Below are 21,164 nucleotides of genomic sequence, written 5' to 3' on the forward strand. Positions count from 1 at the left end.
TGCTGGATCAAGAAGGCCGAGGTCATCGTCGAGCTGTACGTGTGCTGAACGCGGAGGTGCCGTCCGTTCGGTACTAGATCGTGGGACTGATCGCGGGATTGTTCGCGGGGCGGATCGAGGGACGTGAGGACGTTCCACTACATCAACCGCGTTCTCTAACGCTTCTGCTGTACGATCTACAAGGGTACGTAGATCACTCATCCCCTCTCGTAGATGGACATCACCATGATAGGTCTTCGTGCGCGTAGGAAAATTTTTGTTTCCCATGCGACGTTCCCCAACAGTGGCATCATGAGCTAGGTTCATGCGTAGATGTCTTCTCGAGTAGAACACAAAAGTTTTTGTGGGCGGTGATGTGCGTTTTGCTGCCCTCCTTAGTCTTTTCTTGATTCCGCGGTATTGTTGGATTGAAGCGGCTTGGACCGACATTACTCGTACGCTTACGAGAGACTGGTTTCATCGCTACGAGTAACCCCGTTGCTCAAAGATGACTGGCAAGTGTCAGTTTCTCCAACTTTAGTTGAATCGGATTGGACCGAGGAGGTCCTTGGAGGAGGTTAAATAGCAACTCATATATCTCCGTTGTGGTGTTTGCGTAAGTAAGATGCGATCCTACTAGATACCCATGGTCACCACGTAAAACATGCAACAACAAAATTAGAGGACGTCTAACTTGTTTTTGCAAGGTATGCTTGTGATGTGATATGGCCAACGATGTGATGTGATATATTGGATGTATGAGATGATCATGTTGTAATAGTTAATATCGACTTGCACGTCGATGGTACGGCAACCGGCAGGAGCCATAGGGTTGTCTTTATAACTAACGTTTGTGCTTGCAGATGCGTTTACTATTTTGCTAGGACGTAGCTTTATTAGTAATAGCATGAGTAGCACGACAACCCCGATGGCGACACGTTGATGGAGATCATGATGATGGAGATCATGGTGTGACGCCGGTGACAAGAAGATCGTGCCGGTGCTTTGGTGATGGAGATCAAGAAGCACGTGATGATGGCCATATCATGTCACTTATGAATTGCATGTGATGTTAATCCTTTTATGCACCTTATTTTGCTTAGAACGACGGTAGCATTATGAGGTGATCTCTCACTAAAATTTCAAAACGAAATTGTGTTCTCCCCGACTGTGCACCGTTGCTACAGTTCGTCGTTTCGAGACACCACGTGATGATCGGGTGTGATAGACTCAACGTTCACATACAACGGGTGCAAAACAGTTGCGCACGCGGAACACTCGGGTTAAGCTTGATGAGCCTAGCATGTGCAGACATGGCCTCGGAACACATGAGACCGAAAGGTCGAGCATGAATCGTATAGTTGATATGATTAGCATAGAGATGCTTACCACTGAAACTATTCTCGACTCACGTGATGATCGGACTTGAGATAGTGGATTTGGATCATGTACCACTCAAATGACTAGAGAGATGTACTTTTTGAGTGGGAGTTCTTAAGTAATATGATTAATTGAACTAATTGTCATGAACATAGTCTAATGGTCTCTGCAAATTACGATGTAGCTTGCGCTATAGCTCTACTGTTTTTATATGTTCCTAGAGAAAATTTAGTTGAAAATTGATAGTAGCAAACTTTGCAGACTAAGTCTGTAAAACCGAGGATTGTCCTCGTTGCTGCGCAGAAGGCTTATGTCCGTAATGCACCACTCGGTGTGCTGCACCTCGAGCGTCATCTGTGGATGCTGTGAACATCCGACATATGCATTTCTGATGACTACACGATAGTTCAGTGCAAAATACTTAATGGCTTAGAAGCAAGGCGCCGAAAACGTTTTGAAACGTCGCGGAACATAAGTGATGTTCTAAAGAGATGAAATTGTGATTTCATGCTTGTGCCCTTGTTAAGAGGTACAAGACCTCCGACAAGATTCTTTGTCCACAAAGTAAAGGAGAAAGGCTCAATCGTTGAGCGTGTGCTCAGATTGTCTGAGTACGACAATCACTTGAATCAAGTGGGAGTTAATCTTCCAGATGAGATAATGATGGTTCTCCAAAGTCACTGCCACCAAGCTGTGAGAGCTTCGTGATGAACTATAACATATCAAGGATAGATACAATGATCCTTGAGCGATTCGCGATGTTTGACACTGCGAAAGTAGAAATCAGGAAGGAGCATCAATAGTTGATGGTTAGTAAAACCACTAAGTTTCAAGAAAGGCGAGGGCTAGAAGGGATACTTCGTGAAACGGCAAAACAGTTGCTGCGCTAATGAAGAGACCCAAGATTAAACCCAAACCCGAGACTAAGTGCTTCTGTAATGAGGGGAACAGTCACTAAGGCGGAGCAACTCTAGATACTTGGTAGATAAGTGGGCTGGCAAAAGTCGAAAGAAGTATATTTGATATACATGATGTTGATGTGTACTTTACTAGTACTCCTAGTAGCATAAGGGTATTGGATACCGGTTCGGTTGCTAAGTGATTAGTAACACGAAATGAAAGCTACGGCATAAATGGAGACTAGCTAAAGGCGAGGTGATGATACGTGTTGGAAGTATTTCCAAGGTTGATATGATCAAACGTCGCACGCTCCCTCTACCATCGGGATTGGTGTTAAACCTAAATAATCGTTATTTGGTGCTTGCGTTAAGCATGAACATGATTGGATCGTGTTTATTGCAATAGGATTATTCATTTAAAGAGAATAATGGTTACTCTATTTTGCTTGAATAATCACCTTCAATGGTTTATTGAATCTCGATTGTAGTGTTACACATGTTCATGATATTGGTGCCAAAAGATACGAGTTAATGATGATAGTACCACTTACTTGTGGCACTGCCGCTTGAGTCATGTTAGTATAAATTGCATGAAGAGGCTCCATGCTGATGGATCTTTGTACTCTCCTGATTTCGAATCACTAGTGACATGCAAACCATACCACATGAGCAAGACCTTGTTTTCATTGAGATGAAATAAGATAGTAACTTGTTGGAAGTGATACATTTTGATGTATGCAGTCCAAGGGGTACTGAGGCACACAGTGGATATCATTATGTTCTTACTTCACTGACGATTTGAGTAGATACAGTAGTATTTACTTAATGAATCACAAGTCTGAAATGTTGAAAAGTTCAAATCCGTTTCAGAGTGAAGTTCGTCGTAACAAGAGGATAAACTGTCTACGATATGATCATAGAAATGAATATCTGAGTTACGAGTTTTGGTACGCAGTTAAGACAATGTGGAATTTGTTTCACAGTTCATGCCACCTAGAACATCATAGTGTGATGATGTGTCTGAATGTCATAGCCACGCACTATTTGGTATGGTGCATACTATGATGTCTCTTATCGAATTACCACTATCGTTTATGGGTTATGCATTAGAGACAACCGCACTCACTTTAAATAGGGCACCGCGTATTTCCGTTGAGATGACACAGTATAGACTGAGGTTTAGAGAAATTTAAATTGTCGTTTCTTGAAAGTTTGGGGCTTCGACACTTATGTGAAAAAGTTTCAGTCTGATAAGCTCGAACCCAAAGCGGATAAATGCTTCTTCATAGGGTATCCAAAACAGTTGGGTACATCTCCTATCTCAGATCCGAAAGCAAAGTGTTTGTTTCTAGAAACGGATCCTTTCTCGAGGAAAGGTTTCTCTCGAAAGAATTGAGTGGGAGGGTAGTAGAACTTGATGAGGTTATTGAACCATCACTTCAACCAGTGTGTAGCAGGGCGCAGGAAGTTGTTCCTGTGGCGTCTACACCAATTGAAGTGGAAGCTGATGATGGTGATCATTGAGCTTCGAATCAAGTTACTACAAACCTCGTAGGTCGACAAGGTCGCGTACTGCTGCAGAGTAGTACGGTAACCCTGTCTTGGAGGTCATGTTGTTGAGCAACAGTGAACCTACGAGTTATGGAGAAAGCGATGGTGGGCCCAGATTCCGACAAATGGCTGGAAGCCATGAAATCCGAGAGAGGATCCATGGATGAAAACAAAGTGTAGACTTTGTAAGAATTACTTGATGGTCATAGGACTATTGAGTAAAGATGGATCTTTAAAAGAAGACAGACGATGATGGTGATAAGTCACTATTAAGAAAAGCTCGACTTGTCGCAAAGATGTTTTCGATAAGATCAAACAGTTGACTATGATGAGACTTTCTCACTTGTAGCGATGCTAAAAGTCTATTAGAATTATGTTAGTTGTTGATGCATTATTTATGAAATATTGCACGTAGGATGTCAAAACATTGTTTTCTCGACGGTTTCCTTGAGCAAACATTGTATGTGATACAACCAGAAGGTTTTGTCGATCCTAAAGATACTAGCAAGTATGCAAGCTCCAGTGATCCTTCAATGGACTGGTGCAAGCATCTCGGAGTTGGAATATACACTTTGATGAGATGATCAAAGATTTTGGGTTTGTACAAGGTTTATGAGAAACTTGTATTTCCAAAGAAGTGAGTGGGAGCACTATAGAATTTCTGATAGGTATATGTGGTTGACATATTGTGCATCAGAAGTAATGTAGAATTTCTGTAAAGCATACAAGGTTGTTTGAAAGAAGTTTTCAAAGGAGTACCTGGATTACGCTACTTGAACGTTGAGCATCAAAGATCTATGGAGATTGATCGAAAGCGCTTAATAGAAGTTTCAACAAGATGCATGCCTTGACAAGTTTTTGAAAGAGTTCAAAATAGACCAGCAAAGAAGGAGTTCTTGGTTGCGTTGTGAGGTGTGAATTTGAGTAAGACTCAAAACCCGACCACGGCAGAATAAAGAGAATAGACGAAGGTCGTCTTCTATGCCTTAGCCGTAGAATCTAAAGTATGCCATGCTGTGTACCGCACCTGAAGTGTGCCTTGACTCAAAGTATGTTGAGAGGTACAGAGAGTGATCCATGATTGAGTCACTAGCAGCGGTCGAAATTTATCCTTAGTAACTAATGGACTAAGGAATTTTTCTCGATTATGGAGGTGGTTAAAGAGTTTGTCATAAAGGGTTACGTCAATGCAAGCTTTGACACTAATCCGGATAACTATGAGTAGTGAAACGGATTCGTATAGTAGAGCAAATATTTGGAGCATTTCCGAATAGCACGTAGTAGCAGCATCTATAAGATGACATAAAGATTTGTAAAGAATGCACGAATCTGAAAGTTTCAGAACCGTTGACTAAAACCTCTCTCACGAGCAAGACGTGATCAGACCCCATAACTATATGGGTGTTGGATTCGTTGGAATCACATGGTGATGTGAACTAGATTATTGACTCTAGTGCAAGTGGGAGACTGTTGGAAATATGCCCTAGAGGCAATAATAAATTAGTTATTATTATATTTCTTAGTTCATGATAATCGTTTATTATCCATGCTATAATTGTATTGATTGGAAACACAATACTTGTGTGGATACATAGACAAAACACTGTCCCTAGTAAGCCTCTAGTTGACTAGCTCGTTAATCAAAGATGGTCAAGGTTTCCTGACCATAGGCAAGTGTTGTCACTTGATAACGGGATCACATCATTAGGAGAATCATGTGATGGACTAGACCCAAACTAATAGACGTAGCATGTTGATCGTGTCATTTTGTTGCTACTGTTTTCTGCGTGTCAAGTATTTGTTCCTATGACCATGAGATCATATAACTCACGGACACCGGAGGAATGCTTTGTGTGTATCAAATGTCGCAACGTAACTGGGTGACTATAAAGATGCTCTACAGGTATCTCCGAAGGTGTTCGTTGAGTTAGTATAGATCGAGACTGGGATTTGTCACTCTGTGTGACGGAGAGGTATCTCGGGGCCCACTCGGTAATACAACATCACACACAAGCCTTGCAAGCAATGTAACTTAATGTAAGTTGCGGGATCTTGTATTACGGAACGAGTAAAGAGACTTGCCGGTAAACGAGATTGAAATAGGTATGCGGATACTAACGATCGAATCTCGGGCAAGTAACATACCGAAGGACAAAGGGAATGACATACGGGATTATATGAATCCTTGGCACTGAGGTTCAAACGATAAGATCTTCGTAGAATATGTAGGATCCAATATGGGCATCCAGGTCCCGCTATTGGATATTGACCGAGGAGTCTCTCGGGTCATGTCTACATAGTTCTCGAACCCGCAGGGTCTGCACACTTAAGGTTCGACGTTGTTTTATGCGTATTTGAGTTATATGGTTGGTTACTGAATGTTGTTCGGAGTCCCAGATGAGATCACGGACGTCACGAGGGTTTCCGGAATGGTCCGGAAATGAAGATTGATATATAGGATGACCTCATTTGGTTACCGGAAGGTTTTCGTGCATTACCGGAAAAGTTTCGGGCTCATCGGTAGTGTACCGGGAGTGCCGGGAGGGGTGCCGGGGACCATCGGGAAGGGTGTCACGCCCCAAGGGGTCTCATGGGCTATTGGAAGAGATAAACCAGCCCCTAGTAGGCTGGAATAAGTTCCCACTAAGGCCCATAAGGTTTGAGAAGGAAAAAACACAAGGTGGAAAGAGTTTTCAAGTGGGAAGGTGGAATCCTACTCCAAGTAGGATTGGAGTAGGACTCCTCCACCTCCAATTTCGGCCAAACCTTTAGGTTTTGAGGCTGCCTCCTCCCCTCCCTCCCACCTATATATACGGAGGTTTTAGGGCTGATTTGAGACGACTTTCTCACGGCTGCCCGACCACATACCTCCATAGTTTTTCCTCTAGATCGCGTTTCTGCGGAGCTCGGGCGGAGCCCTGCTGAGACAAGATCATCACCAACCTCCGGAGCACCGTCACGCTGCCGGAGAACTCTTCTACCTCTCTGTCTCTCTTGCTGGATCAAGAAGGCCGAGATCATCGTCGAGCTGTACGTGTGCTGAACGCGGAGGTGCCGTCCGTTCGGTACTAGATCGTGGGACTGATCGCGGGATTGTTCGCGGGGCGGATCGAGGGACGTGAGGACGTTCCACTACATCAACCGCGTTCTCTAACGCTTCTGCTGTACGATCTACAAGGGTACGTAGATCACTCATCCCCTCTCGTAGATGGACATCACCATGATAGGTCTTCGTGCGCGTAGGAAATTTTTTGTTTCCCATGCGACGTTCCCCAACAGGAAGCTATAGATGACAAAGGACGATTTAGTGTAACTAGGGGCCATTACTGATGTTCGTCCATGTAATCCAATAGACGGGCTCTAGTCCCGATAATTCAGATCTCTATATAATTGTATATATATGCTCGCTTGTAAGATAAGTTAATCTTATATATATATATATGCATAATTATTTCTATTTAAATTATATGAAAACTAATTCCCGAACACCAAACGAGGCATCGCGTTAATCTCCCGAGCACCTAAACCCTAAAACCCTAAAACCCAAAAATAATTTCATTAAAAAAAACCCAAAACCCAGCAAAATCTGAAAATCTTTAGTCCCGGTCCGTGTAACGAACCGGGACTAAAGGGCCTGCCCCTGGGGCGCTACGAGGCGCCCACGTGGAGCACCTTTAGTCCCGGATTGTAACAGGGCCGGGACTAAAGATTAGGCCTTTAGTCCCGCCCCTTTAGTCCTGGTTGGTGAACCGGGACTAAAGCCCTTACGGGCCGAGGCTAAAGGCCCCGTCCCCACTAATGAAATAGCAAACAAAAAAAAACCTCGTGAACAAGATTTTCAAAAGAAAAAAGTTCACGTATTTGTCGAGTAATTTGTCGAGTAACTATACATTCTGTTTGAAGAAAATGAGATTCTTATTCAATGATGACAGAGATCTGCCCTTTTATACAATGGGAGGAGACGCAATCGGAAGGGATGCGTCGGTTCCAGGAGAGACGGAGAGAGAACCGTCGTTGCGGGAGGAAACCGCTTGACGGTTGGTTAAGGGGAGATTTTCCCCTAATTACATAATTAGTTTTAACACTCCCCCTAATCTACACTTGACCATGTGGAGTTATCTTCATGATTGTCCAGGAAGCTTTATCATCTCAAAAACTCTTCTTCAAAAGTTATTCATAAAGACTTTGATGAGAACCTGAAATGTAAACTCACAAAGAGATAGCAGAATGTGATGTTATTTGAACAAGGATATCTCAAGAAGAAACTCCCCCTGTTGCCTGCAAGTCTCTAAGTCGTCGCATACCAATTCCGTGAACATATTTCTGGAATGTTGAGTTTGGTAGAGACTTAGTAAACAAATCAGCAAGGTTGTCACATGATTTGACTTGCAGAATGCTTATTTCCCCGCTTTTCTGAAGATTGTGGGGGAAAAACCATTTAGGAGAAATATGCTTAGTGATATTGCTCTTGATATATCCTGTCTGCATCTGTGCAACGCATGCCGCATTATCCTCATAGATAATGGTGGGTGATTCAATAGAACCAATTCCACATGATTGTTGTATGTGGTTTATCATTCTGCGAAGCCATACACATTCACATGACGCTTCAAATAATGAAATTATTTCAGAATGATTGGTAGATGTAGCCACTAGAGTCTGTTTGGAAGACTTCCATGATATAACTGCATCACCATGTAGGAACACAAAACCGGTCTGAGATCTGGCATTATGGGGATCAGACAAATAACCAGCATCTGCATACCCAATCATATCAGAGTCCAGATTTTGCTGGAACTGAAAAAATAGGCCAAGATCCTTTGTGCCTTGGAGATATCGAAAGATATTCTTTACTCCAGACCAATGTCGTTTGGTGGGAGCTGCGCTGTGTCTAGCAAGTAGATTCACTGCAAATGCAATATCAGGTCTTGTGCAATTTGCAAGATACATAAGCGCTCCAACTGCACTGAGATATGGAACTTCAGGTCCCAACACCTCTTCTCCATCATCCCTTGGTCTGAACGGGTCTTTCTTTACGTCTAGAGATCGAACCACCATAGGAGTTTTAGATGGATAGGATTTATCCATATTGAATTTCTCCAATATTTTCTGGATATAGGCAGCTTGGTGTACCATGATTCGTGAGGGAAGGTGCTCAAGTTGAATACCTAAGCAAAATTTGGTTTTACCCAAATCCTTCATCTCAAATTCCATCTTTAGGTGATTGCGTGCTTCATCAATGTCTGGTGCACTGCCAATGATGTTGAGATCATCAACATACACAGAAATGATGCAAAATCCTGTAGAGGACTTCTTGATGAAGACACATGGGCAATCATCACTATTGGAGTAACCTTTCTGAAGAAGGAACTCACTTAGTCGGTTGTACCACATCCGCCCCGACTGTTTTAAGCCATACAATGACTTATTCAGCTTTACACAATACTTGTTGCGTTTTGCATTGTTATTCGGGACGGAGATTCCGTCAGGAACCTTCATATGTATGTCCGAATCTAGTGACCCGTAAAGATATGCGGTCACGACGTCCATCAACTGCATAGATAGACGATTTTGCACTGCCATAGATATAAGATATCGGAAAGTGGTTCCACTCATTACTGGAGAGTATGTTTCATTGAAATCAATGTCGGGTTTCTGCGTAAAACCTTGTGCTACGAGCCTTGCTTTATATCTCACCACCTCATTGTTCTCATTCCGTTTCCGGAGGAAAACCCATTTGAATCCCACGGGGAAAACATTGGGAGGTGTAGGTATTGCTTCAGTGAATACCTTCCTTTTGTTAAGCGAGGCAATTTCTGCTTGGATTGCATCCTTCCATTTAGGCCAGTCGGAGCGCCTTTGGCACTCGACGATAGACCTCGGATCATGATCAGTGAGAAGGGTATCTGCAATCTTTTCAGCAAAATATATGTCGACAGTCGTAGTCTTACGGTCAAATGATTCTCCAGAATCAACATAGTTGATGGAAATTTCCTCCACCCCTAGAGACTCTTCGTGATTTCCCAATACGGTTGAGTCTAGGTGTTCCGATGTTCCAGCTAGTTTGTGCACACTGGAGCTGGGTTGTGAAGGTTGCCCTTCCACTGGGTCTGAACTACCCATCAGGTGTTTGTCAACGTTGAGTTGACCTGCATTTACTGACTCCGAGGATTTTTTCCTCGATTTCCTTTGCTGATTGCTAGAAGCTAGCTCCAGGTCAGAAGCCATACTACCCCCCCTCTTTTTAGGAACACGGAGTTGAGTGGTTTTTATTGGTACCTCCACTCTTTCTGGCGCGTTTCTAGCCGGATTTAAGGATTTTGTAACACCTTTTAGATCAGTAAATGAATCTGGCAGATTATTTGCAAGGTGTTGCAAATTAATGATCTTCCGAATTTGAAGTTCGGTCTCATGGGTACGTGGATCAGAGGATGAAATGGTATGAGCATTCCAATCAATTTCCGGGCATTCTTTCTGGTACTTGAAATCTCCCCCTAATGCCGGAAAATGTTCCTCATTAAATATGCAATCAGCGTGACGGGCTGTGAACAGATCCCCAGTTAGGGGTTCCAGGTACTTGATAATCGACGGTGATTTGTACCCCACGTAGATCCCCAACTTTCTGTGTGGGCCCATAGATGTCCGCTGTGGTGGTGAGATCGGGATGTATGCAGCACATCTGAACTTATGCAGATGGGAAATGCTAGGAGGATTTCCACGTACCAATTCCAGAGGGGAAGAACTGTGATATGCAGTTGGCCTCAATTGTATCAAGTCAGCAGCGTGTAAAACTGCATGACCCCAACAAGAGGTTGGCAAGTTGCAATTCATCAACAAAGGTCTTGCAATGAGTTTAATCCTCTTAATCAATGCTTCAGCCAAACCATTTTGTGTATGGACATATGGAACAGAGTGCTGAACTTCAATCCCCAAAGCCATGCAATAATCATTGAAGGCACGTGAGGAGAATTCTACAGCGTTGTCCAGTCGAATTTTCTTAATTCGACTTTCAGGATAATGGGCTTGCAACTTAATGACTTGCCTCATTATCTTGGCAAATGCATGGTTTCGTGTGGATAGAAGGCACACGTGTGACCATCGTGTAGATGCGTCAATCAGAACCATGAAATACCGAAAAGGTCCAGATAATGGCTGAATGGGACCACAAATGTCTCCTTGAATACGTTCAAGGAATTGAAGTGGTTCAGCTTGTATTTTGAGGTGCGAGGGCCTCAAAATTAGCTTTCCCGTGGCACAAGATGTGCACACAAAATCAGAAGATTGAGGAAATTTTGACTCAAGCAAATTATGACCAATGGAATTGCTAGTAATTTTTCTCATCATCCCGATTCCGGGATGGCCCAGGCGATCATGCCAGGTTTGGAATGCGTCAACATTCTGAAAAATTACTTTGTATGCAACATGCTCCACGGGTTTGATGTACGTATAGTACAAACCAGACGATAGAGAAGGAATTTTCTCATGTACCTTTTTGCCATATCCGTGATCTTTAGTAAAGAGTAAATACTCCTCTTTGTTGTCTTCATGGGTTTCAATATGAAAACCATTCTTACGGATATCTCGATAACTGATCAGGGTACGTGATGAGTCAGGATACAATAAAGCATCCTCTATCGTCACTTGTGTACCACTTGGGAGTGTGAATATGGCACGTCCAGTACCAACAATCACTGTATCGCGTCCAGCGATAGTTAGAATATCTCCATTCATCTTTTTCAGAGTTTGGAAATATTTTATCTCCCTCAGTATGGAGTTTGTGGTACCACTGTCCACAAGGCATAATTCCTCTTCCATCGGATTGTCCCCGTAGAAAAACTATATAAAAACGAAAGAATTTTCAATAAGAAAACCTTATGTTAATACATAGAATACAATCTTTATTATATCAAATGCGCTGATACAATACAATATAAAGACAACAACAAACTTATGTTCTTATTACAATCATCACAAATGGACATAGTTAAATAGATCACTAAGGAGGTCGAGGGACTAGTCAAAGTCGCCAAACACATCGTTTGAGGTGTACTCAAGTAACATGGCCTCCGTTTCAGCAGGGTCCTCAAGAGGATAAGGAATCTTGGCGTTGCTTGGTCCAGGAGGAATATCCTGTGAATCGCCAGCTCCATTTGCGCTATGCGGATGTAGGTTGAAGTTAGCTTCAAGCCTTTTCCCTTGAGGTGCTTTGCGTCCCTGAGATTGCTGGTACAACATGACCAAATGCTTGGGCATTGAGCACTTTTCAGTAGAATGCGAGTAGCATCCACACTTGTTGCAAAGTTTAGTTTTATCGAACTTTGGCTTTGCAGTGCCTTTGCCCTTGCCCATGTTTCTGAATTTTCTGTTCCCATTGCGCTTGTGCTTGTGCTCAGAATTGGAATGTTTACCTCGAAAGGTACCATTAAACTTCTGTCTATTCGCGACATTCAGATGAACTTCAGGTAAAGGTTGTGCCCCAACTGGGCGCTGAGAGCCATTCTTAGCGAGTAGCTCATCATGCTTTTCAGCCTGAAGTAACATGTGAATAAGCTCGGAATAGACAGTGTAGTTGCGAGCACGGTATTGCTGTTGGAGGATCCTATCAGAAGGGAGCATAGTAGATAAAGTTTTCTCTATCATCTCCCCCTGAGTAGGTTCCTTCTCACAAAAACGCAGTTTGGAACATATCTTATGAACAACATGATTGTACTCACCAATGGACTTGAAATCCTGAAGGCGGAGATGAGTCCAATCATGGAGTGCTTCAGGCAGGACTACTGCCTTTTGCTGTTCATACCTCGTTTTGAGGGCCAGAAACAGAGTACTAGGAGATTCCTCCTGTAAATACTCAGACTTGAGATCTGGATGAATATGGTGCCTTATGATGAATAAGGCAGCATAATTCTGCTGTTCTGTCAGCGGCGTGGCTCCAGCCGGGAGAGGAGTCTCCGGGGGCTGGATTGCACGCGCTATCCCACGGGACGCAAGACTGATCTTGATGTCCATAGCCCATGTAGGGTAATTGTGGCCATTGAGGGCAAGCTCCTCAAATTCTTTGGCAGTCATCTTGGCCTACATGAGGAACCAGAGATAATCAATTTACGGGTGGTAAATTAAAAACCATCATGGTTGTGTAATAAGAATGCAAAAATTTGATAGTCAAGTGTAAAACTTGAAAAATTCTCAACCTCAATTGTGTGAACATAACACATTGAAGATCACTTAGATCTCACACTAATAGGCTGCATGTCCATTACCTTGTGTATGCTACAATTTAGATATAAAGGAATACACATTGAAGGTAATCGCATGTCAAGATTGACAAAGCGTAGACCTTACAGTAAGAGGGGATAGTCTGCACATGTGCAGTAGATCACAACTCATTACCTTGTGATTCCAAATAAGACGAGGGAGAAATATTCAAAAATTTGCAAGTTTGAGATGCGAGAGAAGATGATTTCAATCGCAAGCACATGTTCAAGCGAACTGAATATGTGGTAAACACATAGAACATGTCATTCTTCCCAGATGAAATCTGGTACTTTATTTATATCATCAATCCATTGCATAATATAAACACACTTATAATTACACAAATCTTAAACTAGAGTAAATCTAGAACTAGACTAAGTGTAAATAGTAGTACTAAAATAGTAATACTAAACATAGTCTAAAACTGTACTATGTACAATAATTAGTACTAACTAATACTAGATATGGTCTGCTCATACATAAATACGAAACTAGTACTAGTAGTACTTAAACAGACAAACACTACCAGCCAATTCGGCTTGGGTCTGCATGGCGTGAAGCCAGCGTAGCAATGAATGCGCCAGGCTGTAGCCATTACACGGACATCACCACCATAGAATAAAAGAAGGAGAAGGAATCGAGATGATAAGGCAGTGACCAGCCGCAGCACCACCTCTCGTTCTTCATCTCGCATCTTCTTTCTCACCTCGCCAGCAAACCGTAGAAACCAGGCAGCGGCGGCACCAGGACCGAGAGCCCCTCCTCCCGTCACTGCACCGGTAATCACCGGCGCCCCACGGGGGGGCCCTCTTCGTCAGAAGAAGACGCAACGGCGAGGGGTCGAGGCGAGTGGCGCCAAAGCCAAGGCCAAGGCTCGCCGGAGCCCACGAGCCGGCGCGGCGGCCGGCCTGGCGGTCGAGGGCAGCGACGGCGCGCCCAAAGAGGCGGCCGAAGCGTCGCTCCGCGCGGCTGCTCGGGCCCGCGTTCATCTCCCGCGGTGGTGGGGCATTGGCCACGACGCCCTCCATTCCTGCTCCGAGGCGGACGACACCGGAGGCACCGGTGGACGCTGAGACGAAGCCGAGCGCCTCCTCCGCGGTCACGTCAGTGCGCATCGGCACAGGTAAGTAGCCGGGAGGGCATCGACTTGGGCCGGCATCCTCGGCGGCGGGCGTTGGCGTGTGCGGAGGCAGCCAGTGCGCTGGCGGAGGAGGGGGCGGAGGCGGGTCCGCGTGCACCATCGGCGCGGCGTGGCCGGCGAGCAGCCATGGGTTGAGGCCGTTGGTAGGAGGCGCGGTGGCGCCAAGGCCGACGGGTGCGCCCTGGGCGGCGTCCTCTGTGGCGCGCTGGCCACCCGCATGCCTGGGGGCGCGGTAACCGCCCCGTGCGAAGCTACCGGCGGCATTCTGACCGCGTCCAGTGGCACCCCGGCCACGTGCAGTGGCGTTCCGGCCGCTTCCAGCGTTCAGGCCGCGTCCAGCGAGGGTACGGGGGCGACGGGCAACGAGGCGGTTGTCCTCCTTGACGAGACGAAGGAAGAAAGTAGTCAGGGGCGACATCTCACCAGCGGCGAGTCTTTCTTCCCTTCTCTGTTTCTCTATTCGCTCCTTTTCTGATAGACAAGTGCTGATAACGTGTTTGAAGAAAATGAGATTCTTATTCAATGATGACAGAGATCTGCCCTTTTATACAACGGGAGGAGACGCAATCGGAAGGGATGCGTCGGTTCCAGGAGAGACGGAGAGAGAACCGTCGTTGCGGGAGGAAACCGCTTGACGGTTGGTTAAGGGGAGATTTTCCCCTAATTACATAATTAGTTTTAACACATTCATGAAGGATGCAGATCATAACTGTGTACATTATATCCTAATAACATACTACCTACAGTGTCTGAATGCAACCCATACCTCTTCTTCCGTGTCTTCACATCCTGACACCGCGCGGCATAGTTTCTCCTTTGCCATGTACTCCTCCGTTCCATAATATAAGTTTTTTTAGAGATTTTACTAGATGACTACATATGGATAAAAATAGACATACTTTAAAGTGTAGATTCACTCATTTTGTTTCATATGTAGTCCCTTAGTGAAATCGATTAAAAGACTTATATTTAGGAACCGAGGAAGTACAAGAACATCACACCTCAGGTGCCAGCCTCTCCACAAAATCAGTTATCACGCCAGGCCCTGGTGCGATCGTTGTTGTACACCTCCCGATAGTAGCCGTTGTCGTATAAATCTTCTCCGCGGACCATCTTCCCAAACTCCACCTCGTGCCCATGGAATCCCACCCCACTAGCTGGGTGCACAATCCTGATCCCTTCTTTCTCGCAGAAACTTTTGAAATGAAACAAAGGAAACAGAACAGAAAATGGAACAAAAATCATAAAGAATGAGCTCCGTTACATAAAACTGAACGCATACACGTATATGTATATGCTTTTTATTATTATTATGAGAATGCATACACGTATGCTTGGGATGCTTGAGAAACTCTCAACAAATTTTGAGAAAGATGGATACAAACCGAGCAAATTAAGGCTCAACGCACAGCAGCAACACGTACGCACTACACAACAGCACACTATGTACACTTCATCGCGTCGCTACTCACAACCAACACGTACGAGACCAAGCACGTCTGACGGCCACGATGCCGGCCGGCCGGAGCTCCATGAACCAGCTCACGCCAGGTCGTTTTGCGGCGTCCACGGCACGGGCACCACGCTGGCGGTGGCGCTGGCGCTGGCGCCGCCCATCTCTTCGTCCTCCACGTCCGTCGCCACCGGCGGCCTCGCCTTGGGGTCGAACCTCTTGCTGGCCGGGTTCGTCGCCGGGTCGTACCTCTTGATCACCAGCACCGACGCCGACGTCTTGAACTCCGACGACGCCAGGTAGCTCCCCACGGGGCCCAGCTCCTCGGGCCTCTCCACCAGCGGCTCCGTCGGCGGCATCCTCCCCACCACGAACATGTTGGACTTGGACAGCGAGTTGATCGCCTGCACCACCTCCTCCTTGCCCGACGCCTCAACGTCCTCGTACATCGCCGACCCGTCCTTCAACCCCTCCACCTTGCCCTTGAACGCCTCGATCGCCGCCTCGTCTGCCGCGTCGTCGGACGGCGGCCGGCTAGGCCGGAAGCGTGTCACCGTCACGGCCACGCCGGGGTGCTCCGACATGCGGGTCGCGTACGCCAGCGCCTCCCGGTCGTCCGCCCCGCCGAAGAAGAGCATGGCCACGGAGAACTCCACGTTCTTGGCGGCGACCTGGGAGTGGCCGCCGAGGCCGCGGTCGACGAGGATGGCGACGGAGCACGGCGCGCCGCGGAGCACGCGCTTGTTGACGGCGTGGTACTGGGAGCCGAGCGAGTGGAAGGAGCCGTCGTGCTGGAGCAGCTTGTGGTAGGGCATGATGACGATGGCCGCCCGCTTCCCGGCGGCGCTGTCGATCACGTCCCGGTGGATGGTCTCGAGGTCCGAGATGGCCGTCATGGGCTTCACCCTCACGGAGCTCAGCTGCTGGAACGTCTCGAACGCCACCACCATCTGCTCCGTCTTGTCCCCGCTGTTGAAGAAGGGCATGGCGTTGCGGCGCGTGCGGTGCACCATGGAGATCGCCGACGACCTCTCCGAGAGCTCCACGAGGTGCATGGCGTACATGGCGAGGCGGTGCTGCCGCCCCGTTCCCCGCGACGACTCCACGAGGTTGAGCAGCGTCGGGATGTTGTGGTTGCTGTGGAAGCAGGCGAGCACGCGGAGCTCGCTGTCCGCGTCCGCCGGTGCGCCCTCCACGGTGCGGCGCTTGTACGGCACCGACGGCCGCGCCGGCTTGTAGATGGCCATGACGATCGGCGTCGTGATGAAGGTGGTGAAGAGGGCCATGAGCACCATGATAGCGAACGACTCGTCGTTGAGCACCTTGCGGTCCCTGCCGATGTTGAGCACGATGAGCTCCACGAGCCCCTTGGTGTTCATCAGGAAACCCAGCGTGACCGCCTCCCTGACAGGGATCTTGACGACCATTGACGCGAGCACCGTGCCACCGATCTTGCCGAGGCAGGCGTTGAGGATGACGAGCACGAGAAGGCCCCATGACTTGGCTCCCCGGATGGTGGCCACGTCCGTCTTGAGGCCGCTGGAGACGAAGTAGAGCGGAAGGAAGAGCCCCGAGATGAGGTCCTCCACCTTCTCGATGAGCACGCCGGCGAACGGCCCGTCCTTGGGGACGACGATGCCGACCATGAACGCCCCGAACAGCGCATGGATGCCGATGACATCGGTGACGAAGCCGGCAGCAAGGACGATGGCGAGGGTGGCACAAATGTATACCTCCTTGACCGGCTCACCCTCGGGAGACCGGTGCGCCATCCACGCCAACAACGGCCGGAGGAGAAGGCAAACGGCGAGGACGAAGCCAGTAGCGGTGAGGAGCACCCATAGCGAGATGATGGGTGAGCCATCTCCAGAGAGTGCAACGGCGAGCGCCAACAGGATCCAGGCGGCGACGTCATTGACGGCCGCGGCAGACATGGCCATGCGACCGATGTCAGTGGTGAGGAGCTTCAGCTCGGCCAGGATGCGGGCGAGGACCGGGAAGGCGGTGATGGAGAGCGCGACGCCCATGAACACGAGGAACGGCGCCTGCGGTGCCCCCTTGACGATGGTGGCGCGGAACGCGAACGACGTGCCAATGCCGAGCGCGAACGGAAGGGAGATGCCTGCCAGCGCGATGGCGAGGGCCTTCTTGCCCGTGCGGCGGATGGCGGCGATGTCGAGCTCGAGGCCGACGAGGAAGAGGAAGAAGAGCAGGCCGAGGTTGGCCAGCGTGTCCAGCACCGGCAGGCTCTTGTCCGGGAACACGGCGTGCAAGAACTTGCTGCTCCGGCCCAGCGCCGACGGACCCAGCAGAACGCCACCCTGCATCAGCCATTTGTTCAGTAAGCAAGCCAAAATCTATCATTCCATGTACTCCCTCCGTCCCAAAATTCTTGTCTTAAATTTGTTTAGATATGAATATCATATGAGTGATTTGGTTCAGTTCCAGTTATTGGATTCAGACAAACCAGAGAGAAATCTGTCTACAGCAGGTAGGTGGTGTGTGTGTGTGCGTGTCATCCCGTGTCATGTCAAAACCCCAATCAATATTGTAACCGACGCAAGCAAGAGAAATAATCACAAGCTGCTATTAAAGGTTACTACCTCCGTTTCAAAATAATTGAAATTTTGATTTTGTTTCAAGTCAAGCTTTGTCGAGTTTAACAAGTCCATAAAAAATATCAACATTTAGAACACCAAATTAGTCTCACTAATTTTTTATGAAATATGTTTTTATACTAGGTGTATTTGATGGTGTATATCTTAACATGTTTTTTCTGTAGAGTTGGTCAAACGTAAGCAAGCAAGTTTGACTTAGAACAAACCTAAAACTTCATTTATTTTGGAACTGTACAAGTTACTTTAGCATGACGAGTAAAGTCTGTAACTCGCTGGCACTTGGCAGTACTTTCTCTTGCCTAAGCAAGACCTGCAGTTCAAGGGGAAGTCGTGGCAAGTCGGTAACTTATAATTTACTCGTATGTGTCGATAGGAGGCTTGATGAGTAAGTTTGGTGACACATAGTTGGCGCTTGGCAAGCTTAAGCAAGTCAGGTCAATGACAGCTTAGCCAGGCGGCCAGAAGGAATAACATCTTTCTAATTCTAGATGCCAATAATGCAGTTAAACAAACCACATTTGCTTGCTCCACATTTCTTACTGCAGGTCAGGTAGACACCCTTAGCTTAATTTAGCCCGTGTCTTTGACTATAAGTATACCAGTTAAACAAGGCAAGCAACAGAAGAAGCAAGTTATAACATGGCCGTGAACAATACCCAAAAACATGTCCATGTTCGATCTTCCATGGACCAGATCACCAATACATGAATGTGTCTGAACTCTCAACAGAACGCGTGTTATGTGGGAGTAGCGGAGTAGTCGTGCAGCTGGTCGGCAAGTCGACCGCGGTGCCCAATTCAAACATAGGAACAGACACACGGGCCATTGACTCGCGGATCACAAGTAGCGAAGTAGTACGCACAATGGTATCTCTGCATTTCAACGCCGCCCCCGTGCACGAGCCGGCCACTTTCCGTCCAAGCTGAAAGTCGTTAGACAGCTCTTTTGGACAGCGAAGAGGCTGCTTGGTGGTGCAAACATGCGATGCATGGTGAGAATCACGGTGTTCATGACTGCAACCAAGAGCCGTGATCAGAGATCACATGCCGCCGGCATCTTTTTCCCCGTGTCCCCCCCGACGTGGTGCAGATCATGGAGCAGTGCATGCCCCAACACCAAGAGACGACGATGTCTAGGGATCAGAAATCGATAGTATAAGGAACCTCCTTTCTTCTTGCTAAGCTAGCGAATAACTCTAATCTCTAGACAGCTATGCAAAAATTATAGAAGTATTTTGTTTAACTTTGTGCTATGCGAATAACTCTAATCTCTAATCTCTAGACTCTAATCTCTAGCGGCCACGTGATCGGCATGCATGGGGATGGCTCATTGGCTCTGTCATCCCTAGGGGCTTCCTAAACTGAAACGCTGCCACTCCATGGGATTAATGAAGAGCTAATTTTGGACAGTGCTGCATCGATGGGTGTCTGGCTGGCTGCGCAGATTAATTACAGCACATGAGCAATTAACAGGTACCAAAACCAGCATCATCTGGCTGGCTGTCGAGTTTCTGTCCATCGATCGATCCCCGAATATACTTGCTTTTATTCTCACCTTCTTCTTAACCTAGCTAGTAGGTAGGGTTGGTGTAAACATTACACCAAATCCCTGATTAGCTAGCCCCAAGAAGCGTCAGCGCGTACTACGTACGTGCCGGCCCCCACAAAATCCAGAACTGAGGCTGACCGACTCAAAGAAGCGTCTCCATCATCGAGTAGCAGAAACAAAACAATGGTAGGGCATCGAGCGATGCGCCGAGAGCGACGGAATGGCTGACTCAAACCATTCAAAGAAGGACTTGCTGTTGTCCCGTCGATCGTCGCCTCCACACTCCCCCCGCCACCCGATTTTTCTAATCGACCGGTCAAGCTCGACTATCGGCAGCAGAACGTCTCCATCCTCCGACGGGCCGGAGAAAATTCGGACGGAACGGCTAGCTGCCCCGATTCTTCTGGGAGGAGGACCCGGCAAAAGCGCCGACAGGCCCGGACATGCACGCGCGGCGAATCAAAACCCTAGCTGCTATGACACGCGCCAATCGGATCTGCTGGCGACGGCGAGGGAATTCAGTATAGTTGCGGGCATGCGTAGACGAAAGATGCAGGGAATCGATCCAATGGAAGACCGAAGCCGGAGGAGGGAGGGGAGGGGCGGGCTTACGATGATCTCGGCGATGACGCGGGGCTGGCGGAGCGGGCGGAGGAGGTAGGCGAGGCCCCGGGTGACGACGACGACGAGGCAGATCTGCAGGATGGCCAGCGGCAGCGCGTAGTCCAGCGGGTTGTCCCCCTGGAACGCCCCGTGCGACGTCGCCTGCATCGGCGCCGGGCACGTCCCCCCCGCCGCCGTCGCCGCCGCCGCATGACCCGCCATGGATGGCAACCAACCACCTCCCTCTCTCTAACTCTCTCTCTCTCTCTCCACTCTCTGGGCCGGCGCCGGCTCTCTCGGCCAACCCGCGGCGGCGGGGTTTAAATGCGCAGGCGCACAACAGCACGGATCTCTATGCGCGCTCGCTCGCCGTCTGTTTGGGTTCGGTTTGGGATGCAAGTGCAGACGCGGCGGCGGGGTTTAAATAGTGGAGTGGAGCAGCCAGCCGTGTCCCAAAAAAAAAAAAGTTGATAGCCGAGGGGGTCGGCACGTCAGCCAACTCGCCATCCACGGGTGGTCTCCTGTACGCCACCGCACGAGCTTCACCTGGGCGTCTAGCAAGTGCACTAGCGTTTTCCTTTTACAATACACATCGGCAGATCGCGTGCAATCCGTCCAAGTGAACACAACACATTTCCCTAAAAAAAAGAAAGTGAACAGAACATGAAAGGGTCTAGTATCGACAGCCGGACCTTTCAAATTCATCTCAGACGCGCGGAGTTCACCGTCGTTCGAGTGGA

The 21,164-nt window shown here is 47.6% G+C and overlaps 1 protein-coding gene across 1 annotated transcript; it reads right to left on the reverse strand.

Moving 5' to 3' along the window:
* Window positions 1-15,467: 15,467 nt before the first annotated feature.
* On the reverse strand, window positions 15,468-20,829 carry LOC123398798 (cation/H(+) antiporter 19). The gene is made up of 2 exons (XM_045093252.1): window positions 20,434-20,829; window positions 15,468-17,976 (listed from the first exon to the last, which is right to left on the reverse strand). The coding sequence occupies exons 1-2, from the start codon at window positions 20,644-20,646 to the stop codon at window positions 15,745-15,747; spliced, it is 2,445 nt and encodes an 814-aa protein (XP_044949187.1). The 5' UTR covers window positions 20,647-20,829; the 3' UTR covers window positions 15,468-15,744.
* Between the last annotated feature and the right edge of the window lie 335 nt (window positions 20,830-21,164).

The sequence above is a fragment of the Hordeum vulgare genome, chromosome 5H (genome assembly GCF_904849725.1).
Source record: "Hordeum vulgare subsp. vulgare chromosome 5H, MorexV3_pseudomolecules_assembly, whole genome shotgun sequence".
Taxonomy (NCBI): Eukaryota; Viridiplantae; Streptophyta; class Magnoliopsida; order Poales; family Poaceae; genus Hordeum; species Hordeum vulgare.